A 15,554-nucleotide genomic window follows, 5' to 3' on the forward strand; every position below is an offset into this window, starting at 1 on the left:
TTTATATTTAATATAGGAATGTATTCACAATTCACCATTTGTATGTGGTAGGAGGATTTCTCCAATTTCAATTCTTTCTGCAAAAGATAATTCTTACCTACGAAATCTATAATGTATATATATTGTGAATTCTATTTTACTATTTGTTACAAAAAAAGTTAATATGGAGTAAATATTTCATATCACAAGGAGTGGCTAAGAATGCTCTGGCTATCTTAAGCTTCCGCAATTGGAGAGCCGCAGAATTTTAAAGATGAATGGTATTCGAAAATACAGCACGCCTTGACTCTCTATGAGTTGTAGTGTTATGGATTGATGGATGGAACTATTGGCCCAGGACAACCATGCCCATTTCCAATATCTTTTGCTTTTATCTTCCTATGCAAACCTCGCAGAGTACAGAAACAGGCATGACACTTATATAAAATATAAGGTTTTGGTAAGAAATATTTAATCTAAATATAAAAAAATCCTTCCAACTTGAAAAATTGAGAGGTTTTAGTAATAAGCTGACAATAATTGGATTTGTAAATAAAATTAAATTCCATCCATTCATGTTTCATTAAAACTATCCTTAAAACTTGACTTTATATTTCCTATTTATTTTTTAAAATTTTAATAATATTCAAATTGATTTAATGCCAATATAAGGATATAATTTTTATAAATAAATAAGATAAAAATTTCTATTAAAAAAACAATATATAATCATCAAATAGAAAATATCAATGAGATAAATAAAATTTCTAATTTATTGCTCCAATTGTGCACTTTAATTCCAATCATAACAGGACAAGATTTTTTATATTTTTCAACCATAAAACCAAATATCATGTATAGACTGTAATATAATTTATTTCCAAAAAAAGTACTCATAACTTTGATGTTAATAAATAGCATATTGCTAATAAAAAAAATCAATTTAAACTGTTTATTTGTATAACAAATAAATTGAATCAATAACTTAACGTTATAGAGAGAATATAAAGCCTCTGAGTTTAACTAAGCTAAACGCTTAATCACACGAAATTGAGGTTAGTTTTACTTGAAATGTGCTCTAGCATCTGGCTAAGCAATACTGGGTATCTGCCATAAATTTAAAAGATGGAAAAATGAGAATAGTAAACATTATTACAAATATTTTTTTTTTAACTAAAAAGTAAACTTAAAACAAGAAGAAGATAAAATTAAACATACCTGACCATATAGAGATTAAATAAACAGATACTAGTTCTTCTTCTATTAAAAGAAACTCAAAAAATTCAAATCATATAGATCTTATGAGTAGGAGAAACAAGATTAAATGATTTAAACAAAGTAATAATAATAATAATTATAATAATAATAGTAGCTCATCGAATAAATAAAATATTTCACTTACAAACAGTTCAAAATAATGAAAACAGAGATGACTAGCTTCATCCATAAACTGTTCTCAGCGGATGGCAGTGCTTAGAACTGATCATATTTGCTCAAAAATTTCGGTATCAAGAATTATATCAAGGCATTCATTGGAGGACTGAATTCATTGTCTGTAACCGAATTATGGAGTTAATTAGTATTTTGAATGAGTTTAAGATCTTAATTACCATTGAAACTAATTAAAATTCAGAGATGAACTAGTTTTACTAATGTTTTAGCAATATGGCCAGTTTTAGATAAAATCAAATCCAAGGTTTCACTATTTTAGAAGTAAATTATCGAAAGACAAACAAAACTGTTATTGTAATATTACTTAACTTAATAAGTCAAAACTTAAATACATTTTTTACTGCAGTTTTTCAATCAAAGTACTTTTTGATAATAAAGACTAACTGGTGATTTCAGCCCAGTTACATGTGTAAGATTTTTCAATAAATAGCTATTAAACTTTTTACACTTATAAAAATGATTATCAAATAGCTTGAATGTATTAAACCTCAAGAAAAAAAATATCACTAGTAAAATGGCTAGTAAGATTTGGTTTTATTATTATTGTTGTTAACGTATCCCAGAGTCACTAAGGCAATTATAACACAAATAAACTAAAAATAATTCAAGATAACTCCGCTCAAGAGCACTTGCATCATTGACTGAACCGACTTGAAACACATACTATAACTTAATAAAATAACAAATAAGAGAGACAGTATGACCTGGATCATACTACCTGCCTCATATTTCTCGTATTTAAGTGCTTACCTCAAGCCTCAACGGTAACGCCATGTCACACCGAAACGTGTTCAAGGCAGCTCTCCCGGAGGAAGTCTGAGAGAGGTAATAGTTATAACCAGAGTGGGGATGAGGGCAAGAGTATCGTTAGCCTGGAAGGGCAGAGACAATACTACGAGACTAATACAACAAGGCTATACGAAATAACGAAGCTACGAAGAGAGGCCGCTAGTCACAGGCGGAGACCACTGCAGGTGCAGCAGCACTGCCTCCTCTGGGACCTCCTACCTTCACCACGACGTTTCCTAGGAGTAGGGCTCAGCTCCTCATCGCTACGACCTAAAGGAACAAGATATAAATCAGTTAACACAAGTACATCACTTTAATTGTTTATGGAGATTAACAGATTATAACTTATGGAGATAAGTTTTTTATAAAAAAATTTGTTAATTCTTAAAAATTATCATATCCTGATCCGTACAACTTTTAATTTTCAGTGAATCATTGATTGATTATTGCTTCTTCTCAAAGGTCAGTATAGTTTATTGGGTAGAAGAGAAATCAGCAGTTCGCACAACTTAGCGATCACACAATAAATGAAATCAAAAAGCTGGTCGAGTATCTCTGAATTTTTCCAGAGCTGACAGATCTCACTGTCACCAATATTTTTTGAGATTATGGAAAATGGAAAATTAAATCGAAACTGCCAAATTTTCATAATTTCGTTTTTATTTTACACTTAATCTTAATAACTCATGTTCTTTGATTTTAACATGAAAAAAATCACAAGGGGGTACAAATAAACTATTAATAGTAAACATTAGGGTGACACAAGGATTTAGAAATACACTATTAGTTATTCCTATGTTATACCATACCGTGCAATGAATAATGATGTATGCCCTAGACAATCTATGCTATCAAATTTCAAATAGAACTATGGACAAATACATTAGTACATTATTCCAACCTAACCAAAACACACACTGTTTACACTTCTGAACTGATAATGTTATTGGAGACACTCGGCTACTTTCGGAAATCGAGGTAGCTCGTGATCAGTAATATTTTCAAAAAACTGATTCATCTGCAGGGCAATCGTGAAGCTAACCCATTTATTGGATACAACATTCAAATTTCATATTATTTGGGTGGAAAATAACACTAAGTCAATTTTTTTTCTCTTTGGAATGCTTTTTTTCCCAGAATCAATGAGTAAATAAAAATGTAAGTTTTATAAAAAGTTTGAGTGGCTCAGAAACAGAATATATTTCAGACAGCTATAAGTTATAGAATATAGTCTTATTTGTATAAAAAAAAAATTATAAATTAAAAATTAGTATCAAATTAGGTAACTCTTTAAGTAAAAGAAGGTATTTTACCAAATATCTATTATAAACCAAAAACAAAATTTTAATCTAAGAAATACATTTTTTCTAGTACTTCTGATGAGACTTACTAATCATATAGAATAATAAAAATAATGGCATTTTACCTGCTTAATTTAGAAAAAAAAAAATAATACTAAATTATGAAAATTTTAGCTAGGTATAGATTTTGATCTATACCAAATCCAGTCTTAATTTAAATATGTATTTGTGGGGTTTCAGTTATTATTTTGCTGTTATTGTTTGAAAATATATTTTTTAACTTTTTTAAATTATTATACTGTTTTTTTTTTTATATAATTGCATGTGTAGAAAGAATGTGAATTATTACATCATTATTACTCATTTTCCATAGTATTCCATAGCAGATTGTAATATTAACAAATATTAGTAACCATTCAAATAAAAATAATGTTCTCACACTGATATAAAAGAATGTGCAAGTAACCAATTTTTAACATAAATAGGAGCAATGATAACCATCAGAAGTTTCATGCTAAACATCGATACATATAAATTCAAACATAAGTAAATATTTTCACAACTTACCCACTAACCACCAATAGTTTGAGATGTACTTGCGAAGACCAGGTACGGAAACAAGCTGGCGCAAAGTATGAGTATCACCACCAAGCGCCTGAAGTGCAAGCAACTTGAGTGACACAGGATGCGATATAGACAAGGTCACCCTCATGGCACTCTGAGCAGCAGTAGAGCACACCATAGGGTACAGAACGCTACTTCTGATCGAGCGGTATGCTATCCCTGCAACCATTGAAAGTATTCAAATTTATTTTCTTTAAGAAACATATAAAATCAAATATACAAATGGAAGGTTCAAATAGGAAAAATAATCTGAGCCACATTTAAAACTTTTTCTTTTATTCAATAAAAATAGAGTTATCGGCCTGTATCTCTTTCACAATTTTGCATATCAATTTGTTAGTAATAACAAGCGAAGATTCTGTTAATTTTATCAAATGAATGAATAGTTTTATAGCAAGCTTTTATTAAACTCTAATAGATAAGACATATAAGTCAAAATTTAAAAAAATGGACACTGATCTTTTTTTTCCTATACCTTTCAAATACAATGAATTAGTGATATCAGAAACACATTGAGTCTATATTTGACAAAAAATGAGTTGCGGCTTGGAAACAGATATGTTTATGGACATGTGTGTGTTTAATGCAGGAATACGCTCAGTCCATAATGTTTTACTGGTCTAGTGACCATTTAAAACACGTGAAAGTAAAAATCCTACTTGTTCCAATGACAATGAAAATTTTTTTGTATAACTTTTTCAATTGCTCAATTGAACTTGTTGAACAATACCTAAAAATACATTTTTTTTTTTAATTTTATTTTATTTAGAAAAATTTTAGATTAAATAAAATGTCTATGTACTGAACAAAAATTTTCACTTTGTAAAATATTATGTGTCTCTAATTACATTTTAATCATGTAAATAGGAAAAAATGAAACATTATTTCACAAAACTAAATATTGTATTAAAACATATACGGGTAGGCATTACTGGAATTACAGTAAAAAGTCAAGAAGTTGAAGTTTGATTTTAAGAAGTAATTGAATTTTCACAAGATATTGATTTTTTTAAATTATCAAATTTACTAAAAATCCATTCTGATTTATTGAGTTTTCTATGGGTTAGGATAGGTTAGGTATAAGGATCAAAAATGCAAACAGATTTACTTGCTTCATTGATGAGTTATGGACAAAAAACAGTACATGTGATTATTAAATAAAAAATACACAATTTTTCATATAAAAATCTCTAGTAGAATACATAACTTGTATAATTTTGAACATAAAATTACACATGTACTTATTGATGGTAGGCAATCAAAACCTTGTCATCCCATCAGTCTATGAAATGAAGTGGTAAATATATCGTCTAATGAAAGAACATTTATTAAGTTCAAATCTATTAATAACTGAGTTTACAGAAAAAAACTATACAAACAAAATCTTTATCACTCTATAAATTTTTTAAATCATTCATTTGTTTATAAACTAAAATTTGCCAAAATGGAGTTTTCATCGATAACCACCGATATTTCTTTTATCATTTACATTTTGTCACTTTAATAATTTAAAAAAATCCTTCAACCTTAAAAGTTTAACTAATTGATCGTGGTATAAACTGGATATAAATGTTATATCACTTTTTTAAATACACAAAAACCTGTAAATATTGAAATTTTTGATTAGGGGTATTCAAGTTCTAGTAAGTAAAGGTTCAAATCAATTCCATAGTTTTTAGTTAAGAGTAATCTAAAAATAAGTAAATATATAGAACAAAAATTTCACACAACATTAAAAAATAAATTATTCAAGATAAAACAAAACCAATTACCTAGCGGACGACGGTTTAAAAAGAACTCAAGAGTTCCTTTCCACATATCCAAATAGATGCCTATAATACTTCCTTTGCCAAAAGGTGGACCGTACCATTCCATTCTTCCATTGTGCTGCAACCTACCTGCAATTTTTCCATAATTTCCATTTTAATTAAGCAAAATAAAGTTAAAAAAAAAAATCTATAGCTACTACCAATTATGAAAACAACAGAGAATGATAATAAATCTACTAAATATGATATACTCACATTCAATATTCAAATGATAACAATTATAATGAAATAATTATAATTATAATTATTTAACTTTTAAATATCTATGGTAAATAAGGAAAAACAAACAATGTGAAGACCTTGAAGGCAGCCAAGGCTTAAAGCTGATTAAGTATTCATATCCTAACCATTTGTTTTAATTTTTAAAACCTAGTAGTAAGTGAGCTAAGACATAAGACATAAAATATGAAATCCAACCAAATTAAGGAAAATGGTGAGTCAAATTAAGTATTTAATAAATTAAACTCGATTATTATGAAATGAAATCCTTAAATGATAAGCATAATGCAACATCAAAATATTATTGATTATATTTAATTGCTATTATAAATAAAAGTAATTAAATATAAATCACTGTTTAAGGAATTATCGAAATCTTCATAATTATATCAGAGCCCAGGTTCACAGTAAAATAGTACTGTCTATCCCCTCCCACCCAATATTTCATTATTATATAACTATTTTTTTTTTGTTTTTTAAACGTTATTAATATAGGACCTAAGGTATTATGAAAAAAATTGTACTGCCACACTAAATTAATAAGCATTGTTTTTAAAGATACAACACAAATGTTTTCTATGAAATTACTTAATAATTATGTTATAACTTAATAACAATTACTTAAGTAAAGTTTTCATAATAATACTGGCAGAGCATGTACTATTACTTTTTTTATTAACAACAGTACTAATCCATTATAACACTGTGGAAAAACTTTTTACCTTCATTACTTATCATTAATGGTTATATCGATTATTATATTATTATTATCAATAATGGCATTCAAGAAACCACTGGTTGTGTTGGTAAATATATATAGTTAAAATTCAATCCGAAATGATAGTGAAAAATACTAACCTAGCTTCTTATTACAGAAAGCCAGAGAAATAATCTTATCACATTAATTGCAATTATCTTCTGATAGTTTCACATTTGTTAAAACCAGTAAAAAAATAACATAAATAGTCTCAGTACACATGTGTCCTCCTACTTGTATTTTGTTCAAATTCTTCTTTTCTTAATATATTTATTGAGTAGATAATTACCAACACTTTAAGGTTAATAATTTGTTGCTTTAGAATAAAATCTACACAAGGAGCTTATATTATTTCTATATACTTGGTCCAAAAAAGGAGGTTTTTTGCCTATGTAAGAAAAAATATTTGAGAGAATTGGATAAATTGATTGTTTACACACGTAAACATTTTATTTAATTTTTTTATTAGAAGAATGAAAATTTTTATTAATTATTTTTTACGTGAACACACTGCACACTAAATAACATTAATATCAATCTCCTATTTTTAATTGTATAAATTATACAGTAATATAATGAAAAATGTCATTTTGCAAACATGAATGTTCAACTGTTTGTAATAAGGAATCAATTCCTCAGCTGTTTATGGGTCATAAGTGCTAATTAATAAAGAAAACAATTTTTTTTTTCTATTGCATTTTGTTTCTTTCCCTTTTTAGTGATCTATTTGTATAAAAAGGCCATCATAGAAATTATTAGTTTTTAGGGCACATCAATCTAAAAACAAATTTATTTCCAGGGTTGTGAGAACATAATGGAAAATCCATAATATCTTAATATACTAACAGTCTCAATGTTATGTCTCAAAAATCACTAAATTTTAAGAAAGCTAATTCAATTCAAAATCAAATTGAATAAGTGTATTTTTGATAATTCCATTACTTCATAATAAGAATTTTATTTATATTTTATTGCCCTCCACAGTGTGGAACAATTGAGAAACAACATACCTATATTGAAACTATATCAGTATAAGTTTGAGTCTGCATAAGAACATATGTTAAATAGACTTTCTTCACAACCTACAAACTTCAGGAAGGTTTTTTAAGGTTGAGATTTTCCAACAAAAGGGCTAATGAATGGTTTGCAGTGTGATGGCTCAATGAGTTCAGGCTTTAAAATCACTCTCAATGATATGCAAGTTCGTTGTATAGTTAGGTTTTAACCAGCTCCCCAAGGTTATACAAAATCGACTGTATTGTGAGAATACAGATGGAGACGCTCATGAATCCCAACAATTGGTTGCTAACCAGGCGAAAAAAAAATGAGCTAGCAAAATCTAGGAGTTTACACACGGATTCGTTGGGAATGTCCCACTGTTTTAAACCGAACTAATTTTTCTATAATGCACGTTTTTCAGAATTGGCTGCGGTTTTAAACGTTCCAGAGTTGTGATGTTGGAAATATGAGACATGTATTATGATGTAAAATCTAAACAGAGAAGATAAATTCATTCTACTTATAATACTTAGTATTACTGAGCATTCTTATAAAAAATCATGCCTCAATTTTTCTGTCTCTTTCCATGTCGTTGGTAGGAGTATCCTAACATGTAAAAGTTAACCCTGAGACACTCCAGTTATGAGGAAATCAAACTTTGAGAATTTTTTTATTACCTGTTACTGTAATAAAACAACTATTCCAAATGAGTGAGTTTGTAGTATGGTCCTTCCACTACATAATTTTTTTTTTTCATATCCATTTATTAATACTAAAGACCTACAATCAGTCTGGGACACAAATCGTACATAGAACACAGAATGACCCTTATAACAAAAGATTATCAGCAGCACCAAATGTTTAAACAGTCAGTCAACTTTGAGTCCTCATAAGAAATACCAGCACTAGTCATATTATGTATCGCACTGTGTCTGCTTACCAATGACTGAAATTTATAACTGATATCTTGCTGTTATTCCCCTTCAGCTATCATCGGCACAGCCTACATCCTCAGCTTACAAGGAGAACTGCTATCTGCAGCTCTCATTCTCCTACAGTTATCATCCTCAACTTAAGGTCGGACAGACATTACAATCCGTTTTCATTCAGCTGATGTTATTAATTTATTATCGACCATAAATATTTTATTTTTTGTTAAAGAAGACCTCTCTTTTGTTTTGTATAGTTTATATTGATTAATTCCTTATATTTTCTTTATGGTTTTGTTTGTCTAAAATATTATTGTTTCATTTTATTTTACTAGCATCATGTATGTATATATATATATATATATATATATAATTTCCAATATTACAATTAATGATAACCCAATCAAGCATAACCTGGTACTGACAGAGTTAGAAAATTCCTTTTGACATTGGATTCTGTTCGCAACATTGATAAAACACCTATTTTACACTAATCCCCAACTTATTTCTTCAATTAAGGCCAATTTGGGCGAGCTGTTTCCTGTGTAAAATTGAAAACATTTTTTTATTTTTTATCAAGGAAATAAGCACCAGCTAAAGTAGAGGACAGAATTTGATAAAATTTCAACTGGTACAACCCCTGAAAATTTCACCCATATCAGATTAATGATTCGGTTAACTACACCCAAACACCCATTTGACTACAGGCTGACTGACAAACAGACAATCAACTAAATTAGTTCCTTGATTATTTCTGAGGACATACATTTTTTTCATTCGTCTTTGGGAATGCAACAGAGTACTTCGGTACTCCAGAAGGTGGGTGTAACAAAGAAATATTAGGCTTCTGATTAAGCAGTGCAGTGTTCCTCTAAAGATATATAAGAAGGAATGCCCAAAAAGTTTCTTTTTTGGCCCCAAAAATTTCTTTTCTCATTTTTACAAGTGATAAAACCTGCTCTTGTTATCAGATGATTCATTGTAGAATTCAGAAAAAAATGTTGTTCCATCACCCATTCACCCCTCAACCAGACAGGTGTGTCAGAGGAACCCAGAGCAGTATTTACTTCTCTGTCATTATTGTATACAAAACTAATTTATTTTCTATATATATTCTTTAGGTTGTATAATCCACTTCCATACAAATAAATAAATAAGTACAGTAATAAATATGCTATATTCATTGTATGATATGATATAAAAAGAAGACAAATATAAGTTACCCAGTTGTCGCATTGCGATTTAATAAACAGTTAAGGCTGTCTCAGAGGAACCCAGAGCAGTATTTACTTCTCTGTCATTATTGTATACAAAACTAATTTATTTTCTATATATATTCTTTAGGTTGTATAATCCATTTCCATACAAATAAATAAATAAGTACAGTAATAAATATGTTATATTCATTGTATGATATGATATAAAAAGAAGACAAATATAAGTTACCCAGTTGTTGCATTGCGATTTAATAAACAGTTAAGACTGTCTCATTCGAGCTTTCAAGCTTATTATCTTTTCTCCCCATCCCCTCACAATTTCCAGGATTCATTTAACTATCTGATAAATGAATGGCAATACAGGTCTATGCCAACTAATGTTAGATCTAAACTTCACCATTCTAATGCAATCTCATTGTCTTTTTAAACCATTTTAATACTGAAGTCCATACAAAATTTAACCGTGCTGTGTGGGGATGACTAATGGACATTATAGACATCACTTTCCCTCACCATTTATTTACGGACCTCAAGATAGTTAGATATTAATAACATGATCATATAGTATTTCAATACATTTAGCATCATTAAGCAGTATGATATTTTTTAGAATAACTAAAACGTTTCAATAGTAGCTACTTCAGTAAGGAAGGTAGTTGAAAGATTTCACAGTAATGGTCTTGGGGTACTGCTCAGGTCCATTAGACCCCTTCGTCATCAACTTTCTCTTTACTTTCAATTTTTTTTTTTTTTCAAAATCAAGCTTTCTGAATAATCAATCATTTAATAAACAGGACCATCCATCAAACTTAGGAGGGACTATCAAATGTGGTTGCTAATTTCTTGGTCTTTATTTCCTAGTTTGTGGTTGTCTGATTGCAAAAGAAAAACTTTCTCAATGTTTCAAAATATGCAATAAAGAATTATTTTAGTAGAAGAATAACAAAAAATTGTATAATAATAAAGTTTTGGCCAAATAAACCATCATCAGGTACAAATTTTCTATTTATGTGATGTTTATAACGAAATTATAAACACCACACAGAGATAATTAATATAGCAGTAGAGATTTACATAAACAACAATATAGAGATTTTATAATTTAGAATGGTTTGTTAGGCCAAAATGTTGTTAAACAATTATAAAATAGTGGTGAAATCACAAATCACCCCACCTTAAAATACATCACATTCCTGCCTTTCTATAAAATCAGTTAATAAATGAAGATTTGGAAAAATAGAAAATTTTCAATAATGAGTATATCCATAGAAATTGAAATTTTTGCAATATTAAAAACTGCTTGATGACTGCGATAATTACAATTATATCAGAAACCAACCTTCTGGGATTGATCATCATCATCAAATTGAGTTATTTGGCAGGGTCTTTTATAAATTCCAGATCCATAATGTTTTTAAAAATATATATACAAATAAGAGTAATATTCTATAAACAACCAAATTAAAATAAAAAAATAATGTATTGAAGCAACCATACACTAGGCAACAATGGACAGCCAATGTTGTCACCTACTGATGCATATTATGTTATTTCACTCACTATAAATATCTGAAACTACAGGATTGATTTATGAATAGAAAAAAAAAGACAACAAATTTATGAAAAAAAGTTGTGATAAAAAATTGATGATAGAATCATCATGATCAAAAGTGTTCCAAATATGAAGAACTTAATAAAACCAAATCTACAATACATGCCCTTGCATTAGTTAAAAATAAATGTTTTGTACAAAAATCAGTTTCGTAAATCATAAATTTTATTTTAAAATTAATTTAAAATATGTTTTAGAAAATTGAAAGTTATGTAGTTTTATAAATCTGTTTTTATCTAGTAATTTACAGAAGGTAGCAATAGAAAAATTAAATTAAATTCTAGTTCAATATTTTTTGTTTATTAACATTATTTATAGTCACAAATTATATCTAATGTATACTTTTACCCCACTTCCGAAAAAAATAAAAATTCTTGTTAATGATTTACGGTACAGCCTGATTTATAGTAGAATAAGATAAATGAAATGTCAAAATCTACAGTAAAACATCTGCAAAAGCATAGACAGAATAAGAAGAGAAAGTAAAGATTTTGCTACATACCAGTATAAGAAAAGCCCCAAGATTCCTTATCAGAACCTAACAAGCTACAGAACTGATAAGTTGACTTATTTAGTTCTGCTGCTTTTGTACCGATTCCAACCATCTACAAAATGAAATGAAGACAAATCCAATAAGATCATTTTAATTCATGGATTCCAAAACCAATATAGAAATAACAATAGATATTGTAAACTTACCACATCAGTTCCATACAATGAGGTAAGCATTTTTATTTCCCAATAGTAAACGTTCCCCTTCTTTAAAGGGGAGTCTCCCCTCACTGCCGCAGTTCCTGAGCTGTAGCCAGGATGGAATCTAACTTCTCTATTTTGCATACTCAATAAAGTAGCTGGAGAAGCATCTTGATCATCCCAGGCCCACTCATGGACTAAAAAAAGTAAATTCTCAGTAAGTAGTTTGATTCATCGACTTTCAAAGTCATGAACATTAGGAATTATCTATGATATAAAACTATAGAGTTAAACATAACAGGGTTATGATAAATATACTTCAACTAAATCATAAGAAAACTGTTACCCCAGGATAGTACATAATATCATTCTTAATATATACATTAACAAATCAATACTAAGTTTTTAGGTTTAAAACCATTTAAAATGCCAAGACAATGTCAGAAAGTAAACTGAAAAAATTACCATAAAATGATACTTAACGTATTAAGCTAGTTTGGCAAGTTAATTTCCATAAATAACAATAATTTTTAACTTACTATCTTCGAATTCTGCGCAGCACGTACAAGTAAAAATACCCATGTTATTCATACAGCGGCACAAACAAAAGTCGTCTTGACAAGTATCAGTTTTATCATCCACGAAAGTAATTTGTCTTTCAACAGTAGCCATTTCAAGAAACTCCGAAATTCAAAACACTAAAAGTAGAGAATAATCAACTATAACCTGAAGCAAAACAAATATGTATCAGCTGATAAATATACACCGACCAGTCCAGAACTTTAAATCGCCCACTGGTTTCTATGATCTTCAGAGCGGGAAATTTGAATTACTTACGGGTTGTTAGTTGTTTTACCTTACGGTAATATAATTTGTTCTTATAATTATCTGACATTCTTATGAGAATTCTAATTGATGATTATTATACATTTTTTTCAAATAAAACAATATCTTATAGTTATTCTATTAGTCACATATAACTTCCGGGACGTTATAACTATTAGGTATTAGCACACCGAGTTATTAGAATAATGTTCTCAATAATACTAGAAGTTTAAGTTATAGATTAACAATATGTTTTTATCAAATCATTGAAACTTCTGTAATTGTATTAACGATGGAGTTCTCACTTGCTCAACTGCCTAAAATCAATAATGTTGGAGATGTATAACGCATGCTTGTGAAATGTGACAATCGTTTATCTGTTTTTATTAAAATTCGCCCTGAAAAATAAATAAATATAATTTAGCCATTTTCAAAAGGTTAAAATTACAGTCTTGAGACGAATCAATTGCTATTTTTGAGTCCAATACAATGGTTACAGAAATAGGTTGAAACATCTATTTATGGTAAATGGTGTGTATCATTCGTTAGTAAATACTTGTTTTATTAAGTCTTGTCCTAGACTTCAATGCTTGAATCTTATTCCATCAAATCGTTATAAATATGTGCCTAACCCTTTTAATTAATTTTTATTGTTTATTTTCTTTGGGAACTGAATTCAATGCTGTGGCCTAAGAAAAACTGAACCCTTTTGTTCCAGTGGTGAAGGTACATTTGTGTGAAGTATTGGCATGCATTTCTGGATTGACAAGAGGAGCCAGACTTGCGGTTTCTCTGGAAGGCATAGAGTCCCACCCTCTCTCTCGTCCCGAGGCAGGCTACCACAATACTTTACTGTACTGATATTAATCATAATTTAAAACATTGCACCTAAGCATTCTCATGAGTTTAATGGTAGCACAGTTTCAGTAGAATATAGATTGCTTCTCACAAAAATTATGCAAGCAGTACTAAACGAAGCAACTTGAATGTTTTCATTACACTCCATACATTATGGTACATTATAAAAAAAGTTTATTCTTTTTTTTTTTTTTAATTTTAGTTGTTTATAAATTTACTTTTAAATTATAGAAACATATTAGCACAATCTTGTGTATTACCTAAGATTTTTTAAGATACTAAGATTTGTTATCTATCATTCAAGATATAGACAACTCTTTCGCATTATCTAATCACACACTACATCATATCTAAGTACAATTATGAGGTACTCACCTCATTTTAAATAGCTCATAAATTCTCTACTGCAATCAAAAACTAAAGTGTATTTGAGCTCTAACACCTCCAGAATTGGATACCGTAAGATGTAAGTGAAAAGGATTTCCTTCTTAACTTTTGAAAATTAAAAATAGTTATCCTAAATTTATTATAATTAATTCAATTTTTTTTTTTTTGCTTTTAGGTAAACTTTAATTCTAGTAAAATTTGATGCAACTAAATCAGCTTATTGTGTTTTTATAGCCATTAAAACAAAAATCTGCTTCCATAAAGAAAAAAAAATTATAATTTATGATCTCTATTCAAAATGCTTATTTTTTTATTTTACCATTAAAATTTTAATTAAAAAAAACAGCGTATTTTTCAGATAATATTGAATTTATTATCATTATTCTCTTAAAAATATTAATACTGTAATATTTAGCATTATTTGTAATAAAATAATTTCATTTTTAAATAATCAAAACTCAAAATTAAATGTATAGATGAGCATTATGGATTTAAATATCACTGTTACAACTATCTAAAAATTATTGCAAGTTTAATTCATTTCCATGATTTTCAGTTTTATTTTATTTCAACTCTGATTTAAAATAATTACTCTCAATAGTTTCCTTGAATATCACTGTAAATGTAACAGTTTTAAAATAATCTCCATTATTTTTTTTAGAAACAATATACTGTTTCATATTTTGTTTTCATAAATTTAAATGGCTGGGTATAATTTATTTTATATTTTTCAATGGAAACTGAACTTTTCCCATATAGAACAAAGTATTTTTTTTCTTGTGCTACCAAACTAGATTTTAGAATCTTTACAATATATATTTATCAAATTTTTATATATCGCTACTTTGCTTAAATAGTAGTACATCTGACAAAAAAGTTTTTTTTTTTTTTTTTTGTATTTGATGTATTCCATAGAATGTACAGTAGACTGGAGTTAATTTTATAACAATTTTAATGACTTTAGGAAAGTCTATAGAACAGCCTCAATAAAAAAAAACTACAATCTACAGTACTATCTTTAATATATGTCTAATTCTAAATAAAATCAAAACTTTTTACTTTGGCTGGTGTCCCAGTACTTAAG

At 28.4% G+C, this 15,554-nt stretch overlaps 2 protein-coding genes across 9 annotated transcripts in view; one reads left to right on the plus strand and one right to left on the minus strand.

The window, feature by feature from the left end:
- Positions 1 to 10: 10 nt before the first annotated feature.
- LOC106684533 (SPRY domain-containing SOCS box protein 3) lies at positions 11 to 13,173 on the minus strand. Of its 2 annotated transcripts, XR_001343713.3 has the most exons (7): positions 12,940 to 13,173; positions 12,407 to 12,597; positions 12,210 to 12,312; positions 5,918 to 6,043; positions 4,089 to 4,304; positions 2,182 to 2,490; positions 11 to 1,532 (listed from the first exon to the last, which is right to left on the minus strand). XR_001343713.3 is itself a non-coding variant. In XM_014426662.2 (6 exons), exons 1-6 carry the CDS (start codon positions 13,070 to 13,072, stop codon positions 2,384 to 2,386), a joined length of 876 nt encoding a protein of 291 aa, XP_014282148.1. In that variant the 5' UTR covers positions 13,073 to 13,173; the 3' UTR covers positions 1,670 to 2,383. The 2 variants fall into 2 exon arrangements, 1 of the variants encoding a protein (XP_014282148.1); XM_014426662.2 differs by lacking the exon at positions 11 to 1,532 and having other exon boundaries at positions 1,670 to 2,490.
- LOC106684534 (uncharacterized) overlaps positions 6,393 to 15,554 on the plus strand; it is an 18,615-nt gene continuing 9,453 nt past the window's right edge. The window contains exons 1-2 of one of the 7 annotated variants that reach the window (XM_067048340.1): positions 6,393 to 6,407; positions 13,944 to 14,056. In XM_067048340.1, coding sequence (XP_066904441.1) covers positions 13,975 to 14,056 — 82 coding nt within the window. In that variant the 5' untranslated portion in view covers positions 6,393 to 6,407; positions 13,944 to 13,974. Of the gene's footprint in view, positions 6,408 to 13,247; positions 13,263 to 13,559; positions 13,757 to 13,844; positions 14,080 to 14,099; positions 14,240 to 14,408; positions 14,550 to 15,554 lie in introns of those variants that run through there. The other 6 variants (XM_014426665.3, XM_014426664.3, XM_067048341.1 and 3 more) reach the window with 6 other exon arrangements.

This window comes from Halyomorpha halys, unplaced genomic scaffold, assembly GCF_000696795.3.
Source record: "Halyomorpha halys isolate HHAL.00 unplaced genomic scaffold, Hhal_1.1 Scaffold588.1, whole genome shotgun sequence".
Classification (NCBI taxonomy): domain Eukaryota; kingdom Metazoa; phylum Arthropoda; class Insecta; order Hemiptera; family Pentatomidae; genus Halyomorpha; species Halyomorpha halys.

What these genes read in the sequence shown, in the direction of transcription:
- LOC106684533 (XM_014426662.2), bottom strand. Translation starts at nt 13,072, where the DNA reads ATGGCTACTGTTGAAAGACAAATTACTTTCGTGGATGATAAAACTGAT. An exon ending in CATTGTATGGAACTGATGTG is followed by an intron (nt 12,313 to 12,406) that starts GTAAGTTTACAA and finishes TTCATTTTGTAG; the next exon opens with ATGGTTGGAATCGGTACAAA. An exon ending in AAACTATTGGTGGTTAGTGG is followed by an intron (nt 2,491 to 4,088) that starts GTAAGTTGTGAA and finishes TTGTTCCTTTAG; the next exon opens with GTCGTAGCGATGAGGAGCTG.